This window comes from Limulus polyphemus, unplaced genomic scaffold, assembly GCF_000517525.1.
Source record: "Limulus polyphemus unplaced genomic scaffold, Limulus_polyphemus-2.1.2 Scaffold1061, whole genome shotgun sequence".
NCBI lineage: Eukaryota > Metazoa > Arthropoda > Merostomata > Xiphosura > Limulidae > Limulus > Limulus polyphemus.
In genome coordinates this window covers 116,646-127,976 of record NW_013666671.1, presented here as the reverse complement: position 1 = coordinate 127,976, position 11,331 = coordinate 116,646, and the positions used below count along the sequence as shown (strand labels likewise).

General features: G+C 34.7%; 1 protein-coding gene across 1 annotated transcript in view; it reads right to left on the bottom strand.

Annotated features, from left to right (window-relative positions):
* Positions 1-11,331, bottom strand: part of LOC106461932 (tRNA methyltransferase 10 homolog B-like) — a gene marked incomplete at its 5' end in the record, with an annotated part of 133,364 nt that overhangs the window by 19,810 nt on the left and 102,223 nt on the right. The window contains one exon of the mRNA XM_022389036.1: positions 2,118-2,348. Coding sequence (XP_022244744.1) covers positions 2,152-2,348 — 197 coding nt within the window. The remainder of the gene's footprint in view (positions 1-2,117; positions 2,349-11,331) is intronic.

The following is an 11,331-nucleotide window of genomic DNA, read 5'->3' as shown; positions in this document are numbered from 1 at the left end:
TCAGAACACTGTGTCCTTCGGTTTCTTGGATACAGTCGTCTAAACAGTAAAAGTGAGTATCAGAACACTGTGTCCTTCGGTTTCTTGGATACAGTCGTCTAAACAGTAAAAGTGAGTATCAGAACACTGTGTCCTTCGGTTTCTTGGATACAGTCGTCTGAACAGTGGAAGTCAGTATCAGAACACTGTGTCCATCGGTTTCTTGGATACAGTCGTCTGAACAGTGGAAGTCAGTATCAGAACACTGTGTCCTTCGGTTTCTTGGATACAGTCGTCTAAACAGTAAAAGTGAGTTTCAGAACACTGTGACCATCGGTTTCTTGGATACAGTCGTCTAAACAGTGGAAATGACTTTTGCAACTGCTGATATATAAACAGCGTCTATTATTCATTCTCTGTTGTGAATTTTATAAAAATTAGTGATGAATATGAAAGTTATGCGATCTTTATTGGATTCTTCACAAAAATTTAACTTCCAAGTCCATCGTCCATAGAGAAATATTTATTAAAATTCCTTTAATTTATTGTATTTCTAAACGCATGACTTTTATAACTTCGATTATTTTGTGGTTGAGAAGATGATTAAAGACATTTATCGTCGGCACTGAAATCCCTTCAAAAATAACAAATTTTCAAAAAGGCTCATTCGCACATAGATATGTTAAACGCTCAGGATGTGCTTATAAGTGAAACTAGCCTGATGCAATTTAATGTCAGATTAAAATAGGTAAAAACTGTGTTAAACGATATAAGTATCATAATAACACATAAATATATAGAGACTTGACAAGTAAATAAAAAGGCACCCCTTAAGATGAAAAGATGGAGAGTCAAGGCATCACAACTCTGCCATGCGGGCTATCCTCGAGCGATCCTTGTTTAGGGACTTACAACGCTAGAAAGCGGGTTTCGATACCAGTGGTGGGTAGAGCACAGATAGCCCTTTGTGTAGCTTTGTGCTTAACTACAAACAAACCCCAGTACAGGTGCTATGCCAGGAATAGACGACAACATCGCAAGTGATTATTGCTAATCTTGTTCATACCATGTATAAGAGCGGTTACCGTCCTGCGTAAGGCAAAGAGCTGAACCGTGGCCTCACACATATTTTACCAGTCGTATGTACGGTTCCGGAATACATTGGCGTTCTTCCAAACTTGGATGTCTATTTACTTATGTCATGTATCTGTGATATTACTGGCCTGTGATTCTTTTTGATGGAGCCCCTAGTCCCCAGTTGGAGTCTTAAAGAATCAGAATAAAAATCTATGATCGATATCGTAGCGAAACACCGAAAATTCCAGGGCCCATGGGCCCGAACCCCGAATTTTTTAAGCACCCAGTGACGCCTCTGTCTACCAGCTTAAAATTAAAAACGGCCATGCGCAGAAAGCCCTTTATATAGATTTACGCGGAAAAAATAAACAGAAGTTTACCACAAGTAACGTCTCCTAGGTGAATCAGAAAACCACATAAGACATCTACGAGCTGTATAAGATTGCACGTGACATCTAGGAGATGAAGCATATTAACGTATCAGACGTCTAGGAGATGAAGCATATCAACGTATCAGACGTCTAGGAGATGAATCAGGCTAACATTTGTGACGTCTAGGAGATTAATCGTTTGTTTTTGGTTAAGTCACCTTCGATTCACAGTTCGACACATCAACAGTTACTCCATGGCCATGGGATGAATAAAGTTACCAGACGTGACGTCTAAGACTAAGACGTGTATCAGTTTATACGACGTCAGGAAACCACATGTGATATTTACGAGTTGTATCAGATTACTCATATGACGTCTAGAAGGTGAATCCGATTACCACACGTGTTGTCTAGAAGAAGAATAACCTTACTTCATGTGTCGTCTAAGAGGTACAGAGTGAATCGGATTACCACACAATATTATGCAATGGATAACGTTTCTACAATGGATAGATAAATATATATATATATATAATTCGCGAATCACATGCCAGCTATAAATATACATTGCATTCATAAGATGAGAAGTACGTGTGTAAAGTACATGATAGCACAAGCAAGAAATTAAAAGTAGTTCACCCAGACATGATTATATGTTCTTTTATTTTGAGGTAGGAACTTTTCGCTTACCTTCAGATGCAATCCTATGAGATCATCAGTGGAGTTATTTCAAAAGAATCTGGAATTTTGGCGGGGAAGAATTTTGGGTTGGTTCTACGTCTAAAGGAGGTGTACCTTGAGATGATGATGATGATGACTTGACGTTAGATTTGGGAGTAAAACCTTTTCTTTGCGGGATTCCAGTTAAAAGAGCCTGTGTCCAATCGTTAGTTTCATGGTATTTCAGAAGAATGTCAAATACTGTAAAAGAAATGAAGTTTCTTTTTACTGATTTTTTATAAATTTTTGTGTATACTTAACAAAAACTCCTCCTCGGACAAGAAACTAAACAATAAGTTACAAAGCACGAGAAATATCCAAACCGTATTACATTAAATATTGATATGTATTTATCTATTTTAGCACTATGCTGCAAAAATAATAATATACATATGAAGAAAAAACCCTCCTTTATATACGTCAAATGGGTTTTATCGGCGAAATCAAATAATGTTTTTACTTTGGACGATTCAAGATGACTGTTCAAATTATGCCCTGGACATTTAAGTCATAATAATATTCAAAATAGTTCTCAGCGGTTGCTGGTATTTTAGTGCAAAGCTACACAATTGGTTATATATAAGCTCTGTCCACAACGAGGAATCGAATCCTAGATTTTACCGTTGTAAGTCCGGAAACTTACCGCTGACCCACCTTAAATAAATCAAAACAAATATTTCATGGTTACATGCGGAAATATGATGACGTCAGGTAAATAAATGCATATATCTCTATTAATTCTGGTTAACATACCTTTCCACTTGTTTCTTCTTAAATGAGTTTTCTGTAGTTTGGTGACAGTACAAATGAATATTATATTTATTGAATGGGTTTGTTACCTCTCAAGTTTTCACGTGCAACACACTTAAGTTTATGAGTTCAAACGAAATTAGTTTGATCAATTTATTCGGAGAAAAAAAAAACAGCAACTAAAACTCACACTACACTTAAATTTAAACTTTACAATAACCATACAGTTATTTTACTAATTACAAATGGATGGAAATGGCGGCTTTGTTGATTTTGACCTACAATAGAATACTTAATTAAACTTATCTCGTATATATAAAATATTTTAAGAACATGACTAGCCATTCTGTTCTTTCATTAACCTACTTTCCGCTCATATAGAGTACGAGAATTGAGAATGTGCTTATTCTGAATGTTTTGCTCTTCATTAAAACACCGCGATGAAGACTGTTCATTTTCAGCACCCCCCCCCCCCGTGGTATGTCTGCGGACTTAAAACGCTAGAAACCTGATTTCGATACCCGTGGTGGGCAGAACACATGTGTAGCTTTGTGCTTAACTACAAACAAATCATTTTTAACATGATAATTAATATTCGTAAATAGCATGGCAATGTATGGTTATTATCAACGCTGTATTAACTACTTTTAAAAGGCATGAAAGTGGCGGCTGTGTTCCTTTGCAACAGTTTTTTTTTTATATACAACTCTAAAGACATCAAATTAGTATGTAAAAGTTTCATGTACAACTAAAGATCATAATAATAGTGAATAGTAATAATAATAAAAATAACATTTTTCGTACTTATAAAGGCCATGGCAACAGTTTATATTTCCAGCAGTGTATTTCATATTCCTAAAGGACATGAAAATAGTGGATCCTTGTTTATTTTCGACAGTGTTTTATATTATTTCTCACTTTTAAAAGTTGCAACATTATTGGTTATAGATGTATAAGCTTGGGTGGAAAGCTTAAACTTAAAAGGATTTTTCACTACTAACGATGGTAACATAAGCGTCTGTGTTTAATCTTAAACAGACATTCTTCACTTCTAAAGAGGGTAACATTAGCGTCTATGTCTAATCTTAAATAGACATTCTTCACTTCTAAAGAGGGTAACATTAGCGTCTATGTCTAATCTAAACTGGACATTCTTCACTTCTAAAGAGGGTAACATTAGCGTCTATGTCTAATCTTAAACAGACATTCTTCACTTCTAAAGAGGGTAACATTAGCGTCTATGTCTAATCTAAAGTGGACATTCTTCACTTCTAAAGAGGGTAATATTGGCGTCTATGTTTAATGTTAAACAGACATTCTTCACTTCTAAAGAGGGTAACATTAGCGTCTATGTCTAATCTTAAACAGACATTCTTCACTTCTAAAGAGGGTAACATTAGCGTCTATGTTTAATCTTAAGGGGATATTCTTCACTTCTGTTTTTTTTCAACAGTTACTATGACAACTAGACATGATATACAATGTGGTTCATACTCCTTAAAGATATCATGATGCAAGATGATTACCTTTTACAGTAAAATCAGCAAACATAAAAAACACAACAATAACAAAAAAACGAAGGCTATATTTAAGCTTTAACCCTACCTTATAGAAGTTTTTGTTATTGTGTTATTCTTTCAAATGAACACAACAACAACAAAAACACAAACAAAGTATTCTGGATGTACATGAAAGGTAATGATTAGCGAAAAGAAAAAGCAACAGCAAGAAAAGACATAAAACAACCTCTAGAACTTGGTTCATGTTGTAAAACAGAACTGAATGTCGACTTGCTATAACTGTGAATATGTTTTTCACATCAACATGTTTATTTCTCAGTTAAATGGCTTTAAAAACAATTAATCATGGTTACTTCAAAACGTGTGTATATTGTAAAAGGGCTTACCAATAAAGAAATTTCAAAACTTATTTTTTTTTTTAAACAGTGAATCACGTGCGAAAGCGAATCATTATTCCGGATTGACCGGTAGAGTTTCATCCGGGTACGGAGTTATTCTCTCTTTATAAGAAGATTACTGAGTCTATACTTTCTGAACACTTCAGGCCTGTGCTATTCCTGAGTCCAAATCATTACTTTTGTTTAAGGAACGAAAGTTGAGAATCCAATTTCAACGGAGTAATTAAAAGATCAAACGACTCGTGTTGCGGATTACTCATGGAGAACACGCAAATAATCGATGACTCGTGTAAAGTTGACTTTTCCCAACGTTAGAGAAGAATTCGATCGTTTGACGAGACAAGCATGTTGTTCAAGTCCTATTAATTCCTTTAGCATCCTAAATGGAAACGTAATAATAAAGTATTCCCTTCTTAACTTATAAACTAAGTAACTCAAACGTTTTGTTATTTTAATTGAATAATAATCAGTCAAATAATCAACTACCAAAGCATTATGGTGAAAACTTCTTGAATACGTGAGAGTAATTTCTAATACCAACTTTCTAGTTAATGCATGCATGTTGAATAACTAGATGTTCAAATAGTCAAACAATTCTGTATAATAAAACAAAAGAAGAAACACGAAACTTATATAACCAACCAGTTTATAACACCCAACACATAAACCTGGAAAAGGTTATTACGACATGATAAAGTCTGATTATGAGTTATTACGACCTGATTAATTCTATTTAAGTTACTACGACCTCATAAACTATGCTTATGAGTTATACGGCCTGATAAAGTCTGATTGTGTGTTATTACGACCTGATCAATTCTGCTTATGAGCTATTACGACCTAGTACACACTGCTTATGAGTTATTACGACCTGATAAATTATACAGTGTCTTGAACTAACTCATAGTATTGTTTGTTATAGTTCACACTCAGTGTCATGAACTGAACTGATAGTACTGTTTATTATAGTTCACACCCAGTGTCATGAACTAAACTGATAGTACTGTTTGTTATAGTTCACACACAGTGTCTTGAATTAAACTGATAGTACTGTTTGTTATAGTTTACACACAGTGTCTTGAACTGAATAGATAGTGCTGTTTGTTATAGTTCACACCCAGTGTCATAAACTAAACTGATAGTACTGTTTGTTATAGTTCATACACAGTGTCTTGAATTAAACTGATAATACTGTTTGTTATAGTTCACATACAGTGTTATGAACTAAACTGATAGTATTGTTTGTTATAGTTCACACTCAATGTTATGAACTAAATTGATAGTACTGTTTGTTATAGTTCACACAGTGTCTTGAACTAAACTGATAATGCTGTTTGTTATAGTTCACACTCAGTGTCATGAACTAAACTGATAGTACTGTTTGTTATAGTTCACACTCAGTGTCATGAACTGAATAAATAGTGCTGTTTGTTATAGTTCACACACACAGTGTCTTGAACTGAATAGATAGTGTTGTTTGTTATAGTTCACACTCAGTGTCATGAACTAAACTGATAGTACTGTTTGTTATAGTTCACACTCAGTGTCATGAACTGAATAAATAGTGTTGTTTGTTATAGTTCACACACAGTGTCTTGAACTGAATAGATAGTGTTGTTTGTTATAGTTCACACCCAGTGTCATGAACTAAACTGATAGTGCTGTTTGTTATAGTTCGCACCCAGTGTCATGAACTAAACTGATAGTACTGTTTGTTATAGTTCACACACAGTGTATTGAATTAAACTGATAGTACTGTTTGTTATAGTTTACACACAGTGTCTTGAAGTGAATAGATAGTGCTGTTTGTTATAGTCCACACACAGTGTCATGAACTAAACTGATAGTACTGTTTGTTATAGTTCACACTCAATGTTATGAACTAAATTGATAGTACTGTTTGTTATAGTTCACACAGTGTCTTGAACTAAACTGATAATGGTGTTTGTTATAGTTCACATTCAGTGTCATGAACTAAACTGATAGTACTGTTTGTTATAGTTCACACTCAGTGTCATGAACTAAACTGCCTCTAACAATGTAGAGGATTTTATTATTGGTTCAATACTGTTCTAATATTATAGTATAATTTTAATAATAACTATATAGTTATACTAACATGTGACTTATATTACATATATAAAAATCAAGATTTGATGATTAGTTATAGAAACAAATAGACCCGAAACACGAAGCTGCTAAGAAACGAAAATTTAAAGTTGAAAGGATACAAAGTTTACTACTCACAATAATATGATTTTCTATTCCACTAATATTGGAGAGCGTTGTTGCTTTCATGAACCTAATCTAGTGTTTCTGCTGTTGTTGCTTTTTGTTGTCTGAATCAGAAGCCATTACTGGTTTCTTTAATAAAAACTTCTGAAATAATGTTTACCTGAAGCTTTACCCTAGCGATATATTATACAAATGTGCACATGTTCTTATTCATCTTCAGCTTATTTCTGTGTACACTGTAATTTATATTGAAGAAGTGTGAAGATGTTCTATTAAGCTAATAATGGAAAGTTTGATAGTATGTATCACATATTGTACGATGTATACAATAAAAAATCTTCTGTTCTTCTTGGCTGCTAAAGTAAAAAAAAATTTTTTTTGCTTTAGTGATTTGTTCTTTTTCCATGAAAATCTTTCTGATGTCTCAAAATGTTCTCTCAATGAGATTTATTAAAATCCGCCAGTGTGTGTACTCTTAGCATATGTGACTTGGATGCTCTCAATACATCAATATATTAAAAAGTTACGGTTTACAGGCCGAAAGTTGGCGAAGAATTAGAAACCAATAGGCTTAAACGTTGTGATACAAATCACGCAAACTACAGATATTTTTCACATTCCTATAAATTTGTTCATTTCGGAATCAAAATCAGAGAAGTGTAAAAACAATACGCCAGTTCTTGTCCCTTGTTTCCTGTCTTTCTTGTTACATGTCAACGTCTTTTTTTCTTCTTTTCCATTCACATTTTCCTCACCAAACGACACAGAAATATTTGAAACCATATTCAATTTCATATCTTTCGTCTTCTGGGGGCCGTCTTTTACCACCCAAATTAGCGAATGTCTTTGTTTTTGTATCCACCAAACTTACCAAAAACTGCAGAGAATATGATGTGCGAAAAGGAAGATAAATAAACGAATACACCTCAATAAATATTTAGTTACGTCATTTTAGTATTAAAATACAATTTCAGTTCCTTTCCTAGTCTGTAGTTTCTACCAGAAAAAGAATTTTGAGTTTCAACACAACAAATGATGATATATGCCATAAAGCATTATGGACATAAATACGTGTATAAACAAGCATAAAGTGCACTCGTGTGTTGAAGAAATTAAAATATTTAGCATGGACTGATGGTTAAGGGACTCGATTTGCGGGATCGAATCCCATCAACGAATGTTCGCCCTTTCAGCCATAGGGGCGTTATAATTTGATAGCCAATCCCATTACTCGGTGATGTAGAGTAGTAGCCCAAGAATTTACGGTGGTTGGTGTTGACTAGTCTATCATTTCAAAATTAGGAACGGCTAGCGCAGATAGCCCTCAAATAGCCTTGCGCGAAATTCAACATACAGATGCTTCTGAAATGTGTGCGTGCATTTCATGTACTCGTTGTATAACGAAATGCTTACTGTTGGACCTGAAATTACAAAAACGACATTAGCACTTTAATTCAAAGACGAAAAACTAACGTACATTTAAACAACATTATTCAGATAACAGGAAAAATTTAAACTTATCAAAATAAGTATAAATTAAAATTTCAAACAGTTTATCAAATAACAGAGCTAAAAAGATTTTCAACACATTATGTTACGAAAATACCAATTTCTTGATAAATAATACAAACTTCAAAACTACTAATATCCCTATCTACGTCAATATGGCCTGATGGTTAGTGCATTCGACTTATAATCTGAGGATCGCGGGTTCGAATTCCATCTTCGAATATGCTTGTTTTTTTCAACCGTGGGGGCGTTCTAATGTGAGGGTCAATCCCACTATTCGTTCGTAAAGAATAGCCCAAGAGTCGTTGGTCGGTGGGGTTAATTAGCTGGCCTCCCTCTAGTCTGTTACTTCGAAATTAGGGACTGCTAGCGCAGATAGCCCTCGAGTAGCTTTGTGCGAAGTTCAACAAACAAATACAAATGTTATTACACATACCATCCACATCGCAATTAGTCCCACTAAATACTCGATGGTTCCCCTGTGTATTTTACATGTGGAATTAGTGATATGACCCAGTTCTGTGTATTGTAAAAGGTAAAAACATAAAATTACTTAATGTCATACAACGTGGACCAGAACAAAATTCGTACAGAATTTCTTACGTTCATTCTCACAACAACTATAATATATAGGTGAAGGTCGAGCGTTACCCAGTGATTAGCACGTTGAACCAAAAAGAAAAACGCATTTTTCGCACTTTGTCGCCGCTCGTGCGATATATGAGTAACGATCAAATCCAATTATTCTGCGAGACAAGAGCAGCCCAGGAGTTGGCCGTGGGTGCTGTTAACTAACTGCTTTCCTTCTAGACTATCAATTCAAAATTAGGGGTGGCTTGTTTGTTTTAGAGCAAAGTCACATTGGGCTTCCTGCTGTGTTCACCTCTGAGAATCGAATCATAAATTTTAGAGTTGTAAGTCCGAAAAAAATTACCACTGTACCACAGGCGAACTTAGGGATGGCTAGCGTAGATGGTCCTTGAGTAAATTTGTGCGATTATTCAAAGACAAGCAAACAAAAACTTTTAAGATGAAAAATTTCTATAGCAAGAAGTATATTTTGTTCGCAATGACTAATGTAGTGTCAGTCGTTAATGCGTTTAACCATCGCATTACGCTAATATCGTCAACAAGGACTTAACAGCATCCTTTACTTGTGAGTTATTGATCAATAAAGGAAGATTATACTTAAGGCTAGAAATAATAAATAAAGCAGGAAAAGAAGCTATAAAGCAATTTTTTTCTACTTATTTTATATATATAATCAATTTTGTTAAGTGTGGTTAAATGACGGAGGTGTACGTGAAATATGTGGGTCTGTGTTGATTTCATTGAATACACTGTTCAGAAGAAGTAAAGGATAACTGAAATTTGTAACAGATAAGGCAGGACTACTTTTTATGAAAACCGGGCAGATAATGTTTAGTCACGTGATATGGAAAGCATTAAATATATTGACCTTTCAGCCTAAACTGGTAAACAGTTTGTTTGTTCGTTTAGCAGTGAAAGACTAGAGGGAAGACAGGTAGTCATCACCATCCACCACCAACTCATGGGCTACTATTTTACCAACGAATAGTGGGATTGACCGTCACTTTATAACGTCCCCACGGCCGAAAGCGAGGTATGTTTGGTGGGACGGGGGTTCGATTGCGAGTCGAGCGCCCTAACCACCTGACCATTCCGGGACTTTTGGTGAATGAACAAAGAGACCACGACAAGTGATACTAACATATCAGTAGGTTTACGTTGTATGTTATTAAATTCTGTCAACCAATTGAACCGAATTTATAAAGAATATATGTTATTAGGTATGAAAATATCTCAGCAATATGCTTCGCAACATAGTGGGAAAAAGTCCCCCACCGACCTCTTAATCATTTTGTACTCGTACATTTTACAGTGTAACATTAAACTTTAATATTGAAAGTCATATAGGGATGATCTGTGTATAGTTGTATCATTCCTATATTTTTCGCTGCATTCATTTTGGCTCTGCCATCCCTACATCATTTTACATTTACAAAATGTTTTTATCACTTGTTTTGTGACGTTTTTCCCCCCTGACTGAAAGTTAGTGTATTCTATGAATGCATGTAATAATATTTAATATTACGTGTATTGATTGTTTTACACCTTCACTTCATACATAATATAGGGATTGGCTCCCTAAAGACACCGATTGTATAGTGTACAAAGCATTGAGTATTCTACATGTTACAGCAATCTAATGTTCATCTAATATTGGCTGTCATTTCCTCTTTTACCCTGTACTTAAGCTTTTTAAAGGAACATCAGATTTTTATAAGAAAGCTAACTTCAAGGGGTGATGATAACATCGGCTGGAGACGGCTTGAATGGGTAATGAAGAAAAACTTTAATATAACAGCAAATGTACAACGTTTCGACAAGGTCTTGTCATCATCGGGTACAAGTAGTTTACACTGACACAGATATATATATATAGTATGGAACAAAGATCACATGACCGAATATTGTTGCACGACTTTGATGAGATATCTTGGTACCCAATGGTGTTGGTTTAGAGTAGGGTCGTTTTGTTCAATTCATATGGATTCCTGGATTTTTCGTTTGCTTATGTTTGGTTCTTTCTTTAGAATTACTGTGTTTTTAATAGAAATACTATGTTTTTTTGTGTTGCAATGGTGGAAAACATGGGACGGTTTTTTGTTGTGTTCTATGAATTTGGTTTCCAATTTTCTTCTTGTTTCTCCCACGTAGAATTCTGAGCAATTATTGCATATTATTTTC